Source organism: Otolemur garnettii, unplaced genomic scaffold (genome assembly GCF_000181295.1).
Source record: "Otolemur garnettii isolate 467f Iridium unplaced genomic scaffold, OtoGar3 scaffold00016, whole genome shotgun sequence".
NCBI lineage: Eukaryota > Metazoa > Chordata > Mammalia > Primates > Galagidae > Otolemur > Otolemur garnettii.
This window is the reverse complement of record NW_003852411.1, coordinates 13,746,923-13,763,832: the sequence shown is the minus strand read 5'-3', so window position 1 is coordinate 13,763,832 and position 16,910 is coordinate 13,746,923. Positions and strand designations below refer to the sequence as shown.

The window sequence follows — 16,910 nt, the reverse complement described above, 5'->3', positions numbered from 1 at the left end:
ATTTTTTGGTTGCAGCTATCATTGTTGTTTGGCGGGCCCGGGCCGGGGATTCGAACCCGCCACCTTAGGTGTACGTGGCTGGCACCTTAGCCACTTGAGCCACAGGCGCCGAGCCCAGTTAATTTTTTTGTTTGTTGTAGAGATGAAGCCTTGCTTTATTGCCAAGGGTGCCTTGCCTCCTAAAGTGCTGGGATTATAGGTGTGAACCACTGCATCTGGCCAATTTTGTTTCAATTTATTTTCTTTTTATAGTTCTATATATTTGTTTGCTTTTTTAAATTAAAAACTATACCTCATTGGCATTTCATTTTCTTCTTTTGGTATTGAGTAGTTATGAAGCAGTCTCATATTCAGTATAGATGGTGTTTTCATCGTCTTTGGGTGAGGAATTTTAACACCATGCATCACCTTTGACAATGAGTTTTTATTTGTTTTAAGTGGTGAGAATTTTACTTTGAGTTTAGGGGATCATGTATGTCTGATTTCTTTTTCTTTTTTAATTCATAGGTATATTTTATCAATTTGAGAGTGAAATTTAGTTGACCTACTAAGATCTATTTTTTGTTGAGGTTTAAAATTATAAAGGGAATATCTTTCATATGGATATATTATAAACTGACCTTGTGTAAAAATTTCTTTGATTACCTTTCATGTATTAGATTGTGAGGTTTCTTAATTGGTGTGCTAAAATCTGTAGGTCAGTATTCTACCTAAACTGTGATTTTTTTTTTTAACCTGTGAGTGTGTTGGGTTGTATTTCATACTTCTCTTTTAAGTGAGTGAATGCCATTGACTAACAGGAATTTTATATATGGAATTTGATTTTGCATTGTTTTATCCAAATATAGTCCTTCTCTATTGATTGACTTACTTTAATAGTTTAGCCTGAACATTTACCATCCAGTAATATAATACCCAACTAGAGATAGCAGACATAATAGATACTTAAATTATTTTCTTAAATCCTAGCAAAATTATGAGACAGTTGTATTTAGTATCATATGTTCTCACAGATTTTCTTTTCCTTCAGATGGTAGATACATGGATGATTCTTGGGTTAATGCTCTAACCTCCAAATACTCTAGATCACGAAAAGAGAAATCTCGTAGTCCTCTCAGAGCTACTACTCTGGAAAGTAATGTGAAGAAAAATAATCGTGTGGAGTTTCGTGAACCTTTGGTTTCTTACAGGTTAGTATTGAAAAAAAGTTATAAAGTAGGGTTAGCCTGTAATATTTACAGTAAGATTACATTTTGTTTTCTGAGTTTTTAATAGCATTTTGTCTATGAAATAATATAATAGTTTTTAGTATTATTACCTTTGTCATTCTCCACAAAAGGTAGTGCTAAAATCTTTTATATGAAAAACTGACTGTAGTATACTCTTTTATAGATAAATATTTGGAGTAAAGAAATAGTAAATTTTGCCTGAGGCCATCATTATTATAAAAAAATGTGTCCTAGAAACAAATTATTCAGTCTATGTATTTTATATAATGAACTCTGTCTAGCTTATTTCCCCCCCCCCCCTGTTTTTGGTAATAATAATCGGTCACCTAAAATTTCTTTCTCATTAAGAAAATGAGTTTGTCCATTATTTTGTTGTATTGCCAATGGCTCTTTTCATCAACTTGGATGTTCAAGGTTGATGAATTAGGCCGGGCTGCCGTGGCTCATGCCTGTAATCCTAAACTTTGGGAGAATGAGATGGGTGGATTGCCTAAGTTGAGGAGTATAAGACTAGCCTGAGCAAGAGGAAGACTTTGACTCTCCTAAAAATAGAAAAATGAGGTGGGTGTTGTGGCAGGTGCCTATAGTCCCAGTTACTTGGAGACTGAGGCAAGAGGATCATTTGAGCCCAAGAGTTAGAGGTTGCTGTGAGCTATGATTGATGATGCCATGGCACTCAACCCCAAGGCTGAGACTACAAGTTTGCACCAACATACACAACTGATTTTTAAATTTATTCTTTTGTAAAGATGGGGGTTCCACTGTGTTCTTCAGGCGGGTCTCAAATTGCTGACCTTCAATGATCCTCCTGCCTTGGCATTCCAAAGTGCAGGGATTACAGGTATGAGCCATAAAGACATGCCTATGCCCATTATTACTTTTTGTGTATAACATAACCAAATCTGTTTTAAACCTACTCCATTTTTGAAGCCTAGTTGGTCATTCTCTGTGCTCCCATAATAGTATGTCACTTCTTTTATAGCATCATGTGTCTTTTTTTTATTGTATTTTGATTCTATGTCTACTCATTGCACTGGTCTATATGTAAGAGCCTAAATTTTGTTTTATTCTCAGAGCACTAGCTTAATGCCTGACATAACACTAAGTATTAAATAAATATTTTTCTGGGCTCGGCACCTATAGCTCAACCAGCTAAGGCGCCAGCCACGTACACCTAAGGTGACGGGTTCGAATCCCCAGCCCGGACCCGCCAAACAACAATGACGGCTGCAACCAAAAAATAGCCGGGCGTTGTGGCGGGCGCCTGTGGTCCCAGCTACTTGGGAGGCGGAGGCAAGAGACTCGCTTGAGCCCAGGAGTTGGAGGTTGCTGTGAGCTGTAATGCCAGGGCACTCTATCCAGGGGGGCAGCTTGAGGCTCTGTCTCAAAAAAAAAAAAAAAAAATATTTTTCTGATATTTTATTATGAAAAATTTCAAATTTACAGAAAACTTGAAAGAATTATATAGTGAACACCCCTATATATACGTATACACACACATATATATTTAATAAATATTTAATAAATGAGCAAATGAAATGAAAGACTGTGAGAAATTATATATTTTTTATTTTGGTTAGTTTTTCATCCCCTTTTTTTTTTTAGACAGAGTCTCCAGCTGTTGCCCTGGGTAGAGTGCCGTGGTGTCACAGCTCATAGCAACCTCAACTCTTGGGCTTAAGCGATTCTCTTGCCTCAGACTCCCAAGTAGCTGGGATTACAGGTGCCCGCCACAACACCTGATTGTTTTTTGTTGTTGTCATTGTTGTTTTAGCTGGCCTGGGCTGGGTTTGAACCCACCGCCTTTGGTGTATGTGGCCCGAGCCCTACCCACTGAACTACGGGTACCACCCTTTTCATCCCTTTTGAGATTGGCACGTGATATATAACCTACCATTACTTTTAGTCTCTTCATGTTAGGTTGAAATCATTTTAGCCAAGTTGTTACAGTTTGGTCAACAACTCGGAAAAATTGGCTGGAAAAATTGGCTCAGTGCCCATACTACAGTGGTTATGGCACCAGCCACATGCACTGAGGCTGGTGGGTTTGAGCCTGGCTTGGGCCAGCTAAACAACAATGACAACTGCAACAAGAAAATAGCCAGGCGTTGTGGCAGGCATCTGTAGTCCCAGCTACTTGGGAGGCTGAGGCAAGAGAATCGCTTAAGCCCAAGAGTTTGAGGTTGTTGTGAGCTGTGGCACCATAGCACTCTACTGATGGTGACATAGTGAGACTGTCTCAAAAGAAAAAAGAATTCTCTAGTTTGTGAAAAAAGATAGTGGAAAGAATCAGTTTAGTCTTTGTTTCTGATGGCAGCTATGGAACTCATATCTGGGGCACAGCTTTTTCAATAATCTACTCAGCATAGGATCTAAAGTTTTTTGAGTCATAGAGAATCTGATGAAAGCTATGGACTGTCTCCTTAGAAAAATGCACGTGTTCATACACTTCTAATACACATGTTATGTTGTAATTGAGTCATGGCTTTAAGAATTTTTGTGGTGTGGTTGGGCAGTGCCTGTGGCTCAGTGGGCAGGATGCCGGCCCCATATACCGAGGGTGACAGGTTCAAACCTGGCCCCGGCCAAACTGTAACAAAAAAATATCCAGGCATTGTGGTGGGCACCTGTAGTCCCAGCTACTTGGGAGGCTTAGGCAAGAGAATCACCTAAGCCCAGGAGTTGGAGGTTGCTGTGAGCTATGTGATGCCACGGCACTCTACCATGGGCAATAAAGTGAACTCTGTCTCTACCAAAAAAAAAAAAAAAAAAAAAAGAATTTTCATGGTGGAGCAGTGTCTGTGGCTCAAAGGAGTAGGGCACTGGCCCTGTATACTGGAGGTGGTGGGTTCAAACCCAGCCCCAACCAAAAAAAAAAAAAAAAAAAAGAATTTTCATGGTATTTAGGGTCTGTGATGAAGTGGTCTAGATCAGTGCTATAAAATAGAGCTGTTAATGTGGGCCACAAATGTAATTTAGACACTTCCAGTAGTCACACACAAGATGATGTTTTATATTCCTAAATCTTTAAAATCTAGAATATAACTTACCTTACAGCAGCTCTCAGTTTGGACTGGTCACATACCATGTGCTCAATAGCCCCATGTGGCTAATGACTACTATTTCGGACATTGCAGGTTATGGCAGACTGTTGTTATGTCTGGGTTTTTTTGGCTGTTTTTTCATGTGTTCTTGTCACTGTTGAGGCCTATGTGTCTTCATTAATCTGTCTTTTAAAAAGCTGCTTTTCTAAAATGAAGCTTAATTTGACTGATATATAAAATAAAAATAGTTTCTGAAGGAAGACTTTTGAGAATGTTTTTATGAATAGAGGATAAGGACTTTGAAATATGTACTTTGGCTCCACCCAGTCGTCTTTGTTTACTCCTGAGTTTCTAGATACACTTTACAGAGTTTGAAGCTGTCAAAAAAGTGCTTGTTGGTTAACAGGTTTAACTTTACTGACAGTATTTATTTGGAGGAAAATATTTATTGTGCCTCTACTTTGTTTCTACTTGTTAATTTGGTACGTTATTTAGAAATTACATATATATTTGAGAACTTTTTTAGTATTTAAGATTTCATAGAGGAGTAAAAGATGATAATAGATGGCAAGTGAATACCCAAGGTCAGCCTGTAATCTTATTTTCCGAAGTTCTTAAGGTAATCGCTCTATACATCTTTTGCACATTTCTTATTTTATAATATGCAGGTTATTTAGGCTATTTACCATTTAATTTTATAGAGAGGGCATTGAACCTTAAGTCTTTTTTTTTTTTTTTTTTTAGAGACAGTCTCACTTTGTTGCCCTCCATTGAGTGCTATGCTGTCACAGCTCACAGCAAACTCCAACCCCTGGGCTTAGGCGATTCTCTTGCCTCAGCCTCCCAAGTAGCTGGGACTATAGGCTCCTGCCACAACACTTGGCTATATTTTTGTGGCAGTTTGGCTGGTGCCAGGTTTGAACCCACCACCCTCGATACATGGGGCTATCACCCTACCCACTGAGCCATAGGCACTGCCGGAACATTGAGTCTTAATATTCATAATGGTTATTTTACTATTTCTAAGCTACTGAAATTTTAGGCTTTTTTGATCTTTGCTTTAGTATAGAATTCTCCAGTTTAGGCTGGGCATGGTGGCTCATGCCTATAATCCGAGCGCTCCAGGAGGCCAAGAGTGGGTGGATTGTCTGAGCTCACAGGTTTGAGACCAGCCTGAGTCAGTGTGAGGCCTTGTCTCTAAAAATAGTTGAGCATTGTCATGGCACCTGAAGTCCCAGCTACTTCAGAGGCTGAGGCAAGAGAATTGCTTAAAGCCCAGGAGTTTAAGGTTTCTGTGAGCTGTGACACCATGACACTCTACCAAGGGTGACAAAGTGAGACTCTGTCTCAAAAAAAAGAAATAAAAAAGAATTCTCTAGTTTGTGAATGGTTTCAGTTTGACTGGTTTTGCACTTTTATTCAAATCTTTTTTTAATTTAATTTTTTAATTGACAAGTAAAAATTATGTGTATTTATGGTGTACAGCATGATATATTATGGATACATTGTGGAATGACTAAATCAAGCTATTTAAGGTATTACCTCATATACTTATTTTTGTGTGTGTGTGATGCGAGCACTTAAAATCTACTCTTAGCAGTTTTCATGTATACAATACATTTATTAACTATAGTCACAGAACTCATTTTTTTTTATTACAGGGAAATCTATGGTGCACCTTCCAATTTAAGTCCCAGCTATCTGGAGTCAAAGCATGTCTATTGTGTTGATATTAATGAAGAAAAGGCTGATAGTAGTAACCAGGTCTTAAGCAATCAGGAAGATCGGAATATACATAACTGTGAGAGCTCCCAGTCATCTGTGATTAATGATACAGTGGTTAGGTTTTTAAATGATCGACCAGCAATTGATGCATTGCAGAATTCTGAATGTTTGATTAAGGTAGGCGCTCCTATGAGAACTGAGGAAGAAATGCCTAATGGGGCAAAAGGAAGTGAGAACAACCTGAAGCCCCATGTGAGTAACATGGGCAATGATGTTGATCCAAAAGTGTTACAGCTATCTGACTCTTCTCCATCCTCTACTAGTACTTCCAATTCCCAAAGATTAGATATTTTAAAGCGGCGACAACATGATGTCAAACTGGAAAAACTCAAGGAGCGGATAAGGAAACAGTGGGAACACTCAGAAGAAACATATGGCCGGGGCCAGAATTTGGGTCATATTGACCATCCAGTAATGGTTGTTAATGTTGATAATTCAGTGACAGCAAAAGTCAGAAAAGTGGCAACAGCACCACCTGCTCCAGCATATAAAGGTTCGTACCTTTTTCTCCCTAACTCCTTGTTCCTCTTTCTCTCTAGGATATATTTGAGTAAAGGGGACCATCTTTACAATAGGATGTGTTTCTCAGATCTAATGCAAAGAAATTATTTAAGATATGTGTTAAAAATGCAGATTCCTAGATCCTACATGGCACCTAAGTCAGAATCTGGGGAGGGGATCTGAGGTCCAGAATTGGAATTTTTAGTGAGTTCCTCAGGAATGCTTTTTGTTTTTTGAGACCAAGTCTCACTCAGTCTCCCTGGAGTTGAGTGCCAAGGTGTCATATCTCACAGAAACCTCAAACTCATGGGCTCAAGCAATCCTCTTGCCTCAGCCTCCCAAGTAGGTGGGACTACAGGGGCCCACCACAGCACCCAGCTATTTTTAGAGACAGTGTCTTGCTCTAGCTCAGGCTGTAACTCCTAAGCTCAGGCAATCCACCCTCCTTGGCCTCCCTGAGTGCTAGGTAGGATTACAGATGTGAGCCACCATGCCTGGCCTCACCTTGGGGGATTCTTATAATTTGAGAATTACAATATGAATGTTTAATAAATTGTGCAAAAGAGAAAATAAAAATTTAGTACCATTTTCAGAGAACTGAAGGAATATTGCCCTCATTTTACCATTGTTTTGGATCGTTATTAGGAATTATTTCAAAAGTAATACTTAAAAGATAATTCAATTTTTAGTGAATATTTGTGTACAAATATTTTGGCACCAACATGATCTTGTTGATATTTTAACATTCAGGATTTGCCACAAAGGTTTCTTACTTCCATATTTAAGAAAACAAATATTTAGGTCAGGTGCAGTGGCTTAGCCTGTAATCCTAGTACTCTGGGAGGCTGAGGTGGGTGGATTATTTGAGTTCAGGAGTTCAAGACCAGCTGAGAAAGAGGAAGACCCTGTCTCTACTAAAAATAGAAAATCTAGCCAGTGTCTTCGTGGGCACTCATAGTCCTAGCTACTTGGAGACTGAGGCAAGAGGATTGTTTGAGCCCAAGAGTTTGAGGTTGCTGTGAGCTATGATGACACCTTGGCACTCTATCCAGGGTGATGGAGTAAGACTCTAACTCCAAAAAAATAAGATAAATAGGGAAAAGGAAAATAATCCTAAATATTTAAATTACGTTTATACCAATATTAATAGATTTTTCTTTGAGAAAATCTTTTCTAGAGCTATTTTTTTAAGCCATTTCAAATTTCTGTATGTACAATACTAGTTATTTTTCTGCATTTATTTTTATATTCCTGAAGTTATTTTCACAGCATCATGCATGTAAAGTTTTTGAGCTGATTTTTTTGTTCAGTTTAAACCTCTGCCATTGTAGCTTTTGTTCTGTGCATATTTTTGCCAAATTTAGTTTTTTTTTTCTTTTTCTTGTGACCAAGTCTCCATTTGTCACCCTCTGTAGAATGCTATGGTGTCATAGTTCACAGTAACCTCCAATTTTTGGGTTCAAGTAATTCTCTTGCCTCAGTCTTCCAAGTAGCTGAGATTATAGGTGCCCACCACAATGCCCAACTGTTTTTAGAAATGAGGTCTTGCTCTGGCTCAGGCTAGTCTCCGGCCTGTGAGCTCCGGCAGTCTACCCTCTTCCACCTCCCAGAGTGGTAAGATTACAGGTGTGAACCACCAGGCCTGGCCTCCAAGCTTAGTTTTTATACTAAAAACTTGTATATAAACTTAGGCAGATCAAAGTATTATTAAGCTTTGTTCCTTCTGTTAATTTTAGGTCATTAACAAATTAGTTTTTGCTGGTGTTGGTTTTGTTTTCTGTTTCTCTGCTAAGTCTAGTTTTTCTTAGACCAGTTTGCAGTTTTTTTGTAGTCCTAAGGTACCTTTAGTAATTTTTTCTATGGAACAAATCTTACTGTGTACAGTTGTAGCAATTATCAATTTTATTTTGTGTTGCTTACTGTATTTTGCTAGTGATACTCATTATAAATTAGATAAAAATGAATAACTTGCTTTTCATTCTAACTAATCTCTGATAAAATTGTGATTATTTCAGTTTAGAATGCCAAAGAATTGCTCTGTTGTCCGGTATTTGTCTTGCACAGTCTTTTCATTGCTCTCTCTCAAATAGCTTTTTTTGGCCAGAAGTATATATAGGCCATTCGCTTATAATGTAAAATGAATGAAAATTCTTTCATATCATTTTACTCACTTGTGTACCACATCCATTCACACTGTTGGCAGAACAGATAGCAAATGGTGGGGTCAGAATGTTGTTATTGGTTTCCCAGATAGTGATTACTCCAAATCAGTGCTGTACTCATTCCAGACCCATAAAATAAAGAGGTTACACACTTAAGATTTATTCATTCTATAGGTTAAAGTTCTGAAATGCAAAAGATTATATTCCATTAAGGGAAAGTTAAGATTGTCCACTTAAATTGATACCTTATGTAATATTTACAAAAACCTGAAAGTTAAAAATAAATCCTAACGATAAATAAGTCCTTTCAGCCAGGGTGAAAATCTTAAATACAACTTTTTTGAGTTGGTGACTGGATTTCCTATAGTTCTTTTTTTTGAGACAGAGCCTCAAGCTGTCCCCCTGGGTAGAGTGCCGTGGCATCATAGCTCACAGCAATCTCCAACTCCTGGGCTCAAGCGAGTCTCCTGCCTCAGCCTCCCAAGTAGCTGGGACCACAGGCACCCGCCACAACGCCCGGCTATTTTTTGGTTGCAGCCGTCATTGTTGTTTGGCGGGCCCAGGCTGGATTTGAACCCACCACCTTGGGTGTACGTGGCTGGCGCCTTAGCCACTTGAGCCACAGGCACCAAGCCGCTATAGTTCTTTAATTTATTTTTCTTTCTTCACATGGGCTTTCGCTTATGGGATTATATTCTAGTTTTTATATTAAATATTTATAAATACAACTTTTGGGGGTTAATTCATGAAATGCAGCAAACATTTGAGTATTCATTATGAAGTATAATTTTCAAAGCCCTGAATGATGGACTTACTTTTTCCAACAGTGAAGAATCATTTTTCCTACCAACTTTTTGGCAGCATATGAAAGTATCTTAAAATACTGTATTACTTCATTTGTTCAAACACTTAATAAATTCACTTACTTCATAGTTCAAAAGATGAAAAGTGTGTATTTTGAGAAGCTCTGTCACTCTTGAGCTTCAATCGCTTGGTCCCCTTTTAGAGGTTACATTCATTAATAATTTGTGTATTCCTTCAGAGGTAATTTTTGCGTACACAAGTAAGAGAGAAGGAGGATGTGTATCTATGTATGTGTGTTTATTTTCTTCCTCTTTTAATGTAGTTGTTAGCATGCTAACACCATTCTGCACATTTATTTTTTATTTTAAAAGGAGACATAGGAAATATTCTGTGATTCTGCTTTACAAATTTGAAGTGGTAAACATGAATGATGTTTGTGTGATTGTTTCTTATATCATGCATAGGTGTTGTGTATATCTTTTTCTTCCTGATATGAATGCTTGTGAAATCTAAAAAGCCTATCTTGATCATAATTATTTTATCTCTGAGCCTAGTATAGTGTCATGGATATCAGTAAGTGCACAGCATAGTAAATTTTTCTATTCAGTAAACTCAACCAGTAGGAAGAAAGCATACAAAGAAATGGAAATAAGACTTGGGGATGGAAAGAAAAATTAATGTAGACATTAAAATCTTCTTAAATTTAATATATAAGTAAAAGATTAAAATAGAGAGAGTCTCACAGGGATAAATGTTTCCTAAAGAGGAGAGGCAAGGGGGCAGTGCCTGTAGCTCAGTGAGTAGAGCGCAGGCCCCATATACTGAGGGTGGCGGGTTCAAACCCGGCTTCACCCAAACTGCAAGAAAAAAATAGCCAGGCATTGTGGCAGGCGCCTGTAGTCCCAGCTACTTGGGAGGCTGAAGCAAGAGAATCACCTAAGCCCAGGAGTTGGAGGTTGCTGTGAGCTGTGTGACGCCATGGCACTCTGCCAGGGGTGATAAAGTGAGACTCTTATCTCTACCAAAAAAAAAAAAAAAAAGAGGAGAGGCGCCACACAATTATGTATTCAGTTTATTCCAAAAATAGTTTGTTATAAGAAAAGTGGGGCAGTTTTGCCAGTTGAGGATTGATTACCACAAATGTCAGGGGGAGTTAAACTTCAGCTCTAGTGCCTAAGAGCCGAAGAGATTATTTTCTATTAGGTATGTGATTAGTTTACCATTACATTTAATCTAACGTCTAGAAGTACCATTACCAATTCCTGACTGCAGCCTATTCTTTACATTGATTTAATTATACAAATACTTGTTGGGTGCAAATTCTTTGGTAAGTTGAGCCAGTCTTAAAATATAAATCTTTTTATAACTTTTGTTATTCATATTACTGTTTTGAAAAATAGCATTCAAAGTTTAGTGCATTTCTTAAGAATAGTGATACATTTGATATGGAAAATTAGAATAGTAATTCCTAGGTAAATCCCACATATGTAATGTTTCTTGAGAAGTCAAGCAATTATAAAGATCTATTTTCCAAACTTTGGGCACATTTTTCCCATAAAGACATCAGCTTGTCCATTTGTTTAGCAATAGCCAAAAACAGATGGTAGCAATTAATGTCTGTTCTTAAAACACAGGAAGAATAAGTAGTAGTATCTCTCCCTTAATCTTGAGAAGAATAGTTTGTTTCTGTGAAATTCATAATTTAAGATTGGTATTTTTCTTATCATGTAATGTAGTGCTTCTCATTCTAGTCTTTCTGAATGAATGTATATGGCTTTTTCTGACTAATGCTTCTCCCAAAATTATGCATTCCTCTTTGAAACGCTTATAAAGCTGTTAATTATTAGTTACTAGGAAAATGCAATTAAAAAAAAATGACATATTCACTAGGGTAACTTTATTTAGAAAAAAAAAGACAGACAATAACAGGTATTAGCAAGGATGTGAAGAAATTGGCATCCTCACATGTTGCTATTGAGAATAAAAATGGTACAGCTGCATGAGCGGTTCTTTGGCAGTTGCTCAAATAGTTAAATACAGAGTTACCATATGCCCTAGCAGTTCTACTCCAAGCTATAATACCAAAGGGAACTAAAAGCATGTCTGTACAAAAACTTGTACAAGATTGTTCATAGCAGCATTTTTTTCTTTTTTTTAGAGACAGAGTCTCACTTTGTTGCCCTCAGTAGAGAGCTGTGGTGTCACAGCTCACAGCAACCTCCAGCTCTTGGGTTTAGGCGATTCTCTTGCCTCAGCCTCCCAAGTAGCTAGGACTACATGCACCTGCCGCAATGCCTGGCTATTTTGTTGTTGTCATTGCAGTTTGGCTGGGGCTGGCTTTGAATCCGCCACCCTTGGAATATGGGGCCAGCGCCCTACTCACTGAGCCACAGGCGCTGTCCTCATAGCAGCTTTATTAACAATAGCCAAAAAGTAGAAGCAACCAAAGAGTCTTATCAGTTGATTAATGGATAAACAAAATGTTGATCTGTTCATACTATGGAATATCACTTGGCAATAAAAAAATATATTCCTGATGCATCTTATGTGATGATTGAACCTTGGAAACATCAGGGTAAGTGAAATAAAGATAAGCCAGATACAGAGGACTACATGATACATAGTTCTATTTATATAAAATGTCCAGAATAGGCGAATCTATAAATATGGAAAGTAGATTAGTAGTTGCAGGGCATGGAGTGGGTCATGTTGATAGTGACCACTTATAGGTACAGAGTTTCTTTTCAGGATAATTAAATACTCTGGAATTAAATAGTGATAGTTGTACAATTTTGTAAATATACTAAATACCACTGAGTTATACACTTTTAATGAGTAAATTTGGTCAGGTGCTGTGATCTAGCACACTGAGAGGCTGAGGTTGGTATTATCGCTTGAGCTTAGGAGTTCCAGATCCTGTCTCTACTGTAAATAGAAAAATTAGCTGGGCATTGTGGTGGGCACCTGTAACCCCAGCTATTTGGGAGGTTGAGGTCAGAGGATTGCTTGAGCCCAGGAGTTCGAGATTGCTATAAGCTATGATGCCATTTGCACTCTAACCAGGGCAACAGAGTGAGACAGTCTCCAAAAAAAAAAAAAAAAAAAAACCAAACAAACCATAAACAGCCATTGCAGTACATCGAGCTCCATAGAGACAGCACCGAGGCAAGTGAGAGCCAGACAGGCACCGGGCGACTCTGTGCCTCGCTGAGGAAGAATAACTAAACATGGGCAAAGAAGATCCTAGGAAGCTAAGAGAGGCAAAATGTCATCATGTGCATTCTTTATGCAAATATGTCGGGAGGAGCACAAGAAGTACCCGGATGCTTCCGTCATCTTCTCAGAGTCTTCTAAGAAGTGTTCAGAGAGGTGGAAGACCATGACTGCTAAAGAGAAAGGGAAATTTGAAGATCTGGCAAAGGCAGACAAGGCCTGTTATGAAAGAGAAATGAAAACCTATATTCTGGGTAGCGCCTGTGGCTCAGTGAGGAGGGCGCCGGCCCTATAAGGGTGGTGGGTTTGAACCCAGCCCCAGCCAAACTACAACAACAACAAAAATAGCCAGGCGTTGTGGCAGGTGCTACCCAGAATATAGGTCCCAGCTACTTGGGAGGCTGAGGCAAGAGAATCGCCTAAACCCAAGAGCTGGAAGTTGCTGTGAGCTGTGACGCTACAGCACTCTACTGAGGGCGACAAAGTGAGACTGGGAGAGATGTGGAATAACACTGCTGCGGATGACAAGCAGCCTGATGAAAAGAAGGTTGCAAACCTGAAGGAAAAAAACAAAAAAGATATTGCTGCATAGCGAGCTAAAGGAAAGCCTGATGCAGTGAGAAAGGGAGTCCTCAAGGCTGAAAAAAGCAAGAAAAAGAAGAGGAAGATGAAGAGGGAGGATGACGATGAAGATGAGGATGATGAATAAGTTGGTTGTAGCATAGCTGTTTTGCTTGTCTTGCATTTAACTGCCCTTACAGAACTCCTTTTAAAGAAAAATAAAGTGTAAGACTGTGTAAGATTTGTTTTTAAACTGTACAGTGTCTTTTTCTGTAGCGAACACTACCAAATGTGTCTTTAGATAGCCCTGTCCTGGTGGTATTTTCAATAGCCACTAACCTTGCCTGGTACAGTATGGGGGTTGTAAATTGGCATGGAAATTTAAAGCAGGTTCTTATTGGTGCACAGCACAAATTAGTTATATATGGGGATGGTAGTTTTTTCATCTTCAGTTGTCTTTGATGCAGCTTATATGAAATAACTGTTGTTTTGTTAACTGAATATTACTCTGTAATTGCAAAAAAAAAAGTTGGAGTTTTTTGACATTCTGATGCTTCTAAGTAATATAATTTTTTATTAAAAAACAAAAGTAAATTTTATTGTATGTTAATTATATCTCAACTTTAAAAAGGATAAAAAACAAAACTTACAAAGCAGCTTCATAAGAATGTTTTGTATAATTGGTATCCATTAGGTTTCAACCCTTCAGAGACCAAGATTCGAACACCTGATGGGAAAGTGTGGCAGGAGGCTGAATTTCAAAACATGACTAGAGAACTATATCGAGATTTAGCACTTAACTTTGCAGGTAAGAATAGAGCTTTTTTGTGTTTTGAATATTTTATACTGCATGTAATCTAATAATATTTAAACATAGAATTATCAAAGTAACAATATTAAGTTGTGGTAGTTTGAGTCAGAAGTCTCTGTTAGCCTCTAGGCTCTGCTCCAGGGCTAAAATTAGCCTACATGGCTAATGAGACAGAAACTAGGCTATTTTTAAACTGAGGGAATTTCAGAGTCAAGACTGTCTGATTTAAAGGAAACATAACAGAGTCTAGTTGGTGTTTACTTCTGCAAGGCCTCTGAGATCTTTCAAGTAGTAAATAATTTGGCAGGCAGCAAATAAGATGAGGTCAAGATGCTGAAAGAAAAATAAGTATTATAGGAAAGGAATAATGTTAGAGAATTAGAAATTGGAGGAATCCATAGAAGATTGAAAGAGGGTAATAGGAAGGTCATACTAATAGTGTTCCTGCTTACTGAATATCTAATATGACCTCGTTTAAGATGCTAGGTACTTAGTCTTTTATGTTTTTTACAATTGAGGAAATAGGAGCTCAAAGAATAATTTTCCTAGCATTGAACAGAGTAGTTAAGAATTGAAACCAAGAATTCAGAACCAACTTGGTGTGATTCTAAAGCCTAAGCTCTTTCTCATAAGCCCTCATAGAGATTCTCCTAATACATTTTTTGGCATTAAGTGTCCAGCCCAGCTATTATTATTAGAATTTTGTATTCAGAAATTTTTTTCTCATGTGAAGAGGAAGTATTATGTAATAGTTAAGAGCAAAGATTTTGGAATCAGCTGACAAGGTTTCAAATTCTAGCCTGTCAATATATGTACTATGGGGCAGCGCCTGTGGCTCAGGGAGTAGAGTGCTGGTCCCATATACCAAGGGTGGCAGGTTCGAACCCGGCCCTGGTCAGAACTGCAACAACACCACCAAAAATAGGAACTGTGTAACATAGATATGCTCCTGCCTTAGGGTCTTCTACTCATGCTTATTTCCACTCTGCCTAGAGTGCAGAACTCTGTGTATGTTAAAGTGTATTTATTGAGATATGTAACTGAGGTTAATTTTTTGAATTTATATGTATATTTAGTATATTCCTCCAGGTTGGGATTTTTTTTTATTATTATTATTTTTAATTGAATGGTAACTATGTACATTAATGCACTTCTGGGGTACAGTGTGGGGTTTTCACATGCAATCTGAAATACTTCCATCAAACTGGTCAACACAGCCTTCGGAATTTTTTTAATTTAGTGAGTAGTAATATAAATGTAAAATACTTTGACATGTTTCACTAGCATAATTATAAGGCTTAATATAAGAATATTACATTTTTAAAAGTTTTTATGTAGACATTTTTGAATGACGTAAGAATTTGTGAAGGTACTCTTGAAATTATAGAATCTTGAGATTTTATAAATGTAATGATCCTGGCTTGGGAAACGTTACTGATATAACTTTTCCCTATATGTTAAAATGAGGTAAATTTCTCAAAAGTTTCCTAAAAAAAATAATGAAGAGTTATAACCCAATAGTTGAGTACTGGTAATCTTCAGATTTTTTTCCATAGAAGGAGTGATATTAGTAGCAGATAGGTCATAGAAATAGTCTCAGTTTCTTTCTCCCTACTTGAATCATATACTTTATATTGATTTTTTTTTTTTTTTACTGGGGGTAAGAATCAGTGGGAATCATTGTAAGATTTGCTATAAATATTTTTCCTTTTCAGATGATATCTCTATAAAAGAGAAACCTGCTGAAAAAACTAAAGAGAAGAAAGTGGTCAAGCCAGTACGAAAAGTCCAAAAAGCAACACAGTTATCAAGTCCAGAATGTAAAACAGGTTAGTTTTCTTAGTGCCATGTCCATCCTGAAGTTTCATATTACTAAAGTGGAATCTACATGGATATACACATCTGTTAACAAATGTTTATTATTTGGTACTTACAAAAATTCAGTACATTTTATGTGTCACTATTTTGTGTGTGTGTGAGAGAGAGAAAGATTAAGGTATAATTGATGTAGAATAAAATTGGACACATTTAGAATGTACGGTTTGGTATGTTTTCAATTCATACATGTCTATGAAACCAGTGGGAAAGCAGTAGTACTTATCTGACACGTTCTTGTGAGAACTAAAAGAGTTAATACCTAAAAGCACTCCAAGCACTCAAATGTTAACTAGGACTCCATTAATACTAGTAATTATTATTTCTAGCTATACTGAAGATGGCTATTTAGAAGGTCATATTCATGTCAGTAATTTGGGCTGAGAGAGGAAAAAGCTAGGAACTTGTCTCTTTTAGATTAGAAACATTCTGCGTTTATTTATTCATTAGGCAATATTTTTGAGCACTTGGTTACATGAGAGGCATTGTGCTGTACTAAGCTTGGGCAATACAGTGGCAAACAAGATGCACATAGCTCCTGCCTTCATGGAACTTAAAATCTTGTCAGTAGACTTGTAGTTACAACAAAGTGAGGTAAATGCTGTGGTAAAAGAGCACAAGGTCCTATGAGAATATTGAGTAAGACTGATGGGGTTCTGTTTTTTGATCAGGCACCTATTTTTTTTTCTGATACATCAATACAATGGTGAATAACATTTTGTGATATCCGTTGTTAACTTTGGATACCATAATAGAAAGACACTGGTAATATACAAACATTTTTTTTTTTTTTTTTTTTTTTTGAGACAGAGCCTCAAGCTGTCCTCCTGGGCAGAGTGCCGTGGCATTACAGCTCACAGCAACCTCCAACTCCTGGGCTCAAGCGAGTCTCCTGCCTCCGCCTCCCAAGTAGCTGGGACCACAG

General features: G+C 37.6%; 1 protein-coding gene across 4 annotated transcripts in view; it reads left to right on the top strand.

Annotated features, from left to right (window-relative positions):
- Positions 1–16,910, top strand: part of CEP350 (centrosomal protein 350) — a 187,037-nt gene that overhangs the window by 44,045 nt on the left and 126,082 nt on the right. For all 4 annotated transcript variants that reach the window (XM_023510752.1, XM_023510754.1, XM_023510753.1 and 1 more), the window contains exons 5-8: positions 1,031–1,190; positions 5,935–6,551; positions 13,994–14,107; positions 15,826–15,939. In XM_023510752.1, coding sequence (XP_023366520.1) covers positions 1,031–1,190; positions 5,935–6,551; positions 13,994–14,107; positions 15,826–15,939 — 1,005 coding nt within the window. The remainder of the gene's footprint in view (positions 1–1,030; positions 1,191–5,934; positions 6,552–13,993; positions 14,108–15,825; positions 15,940–16,910) is intronic.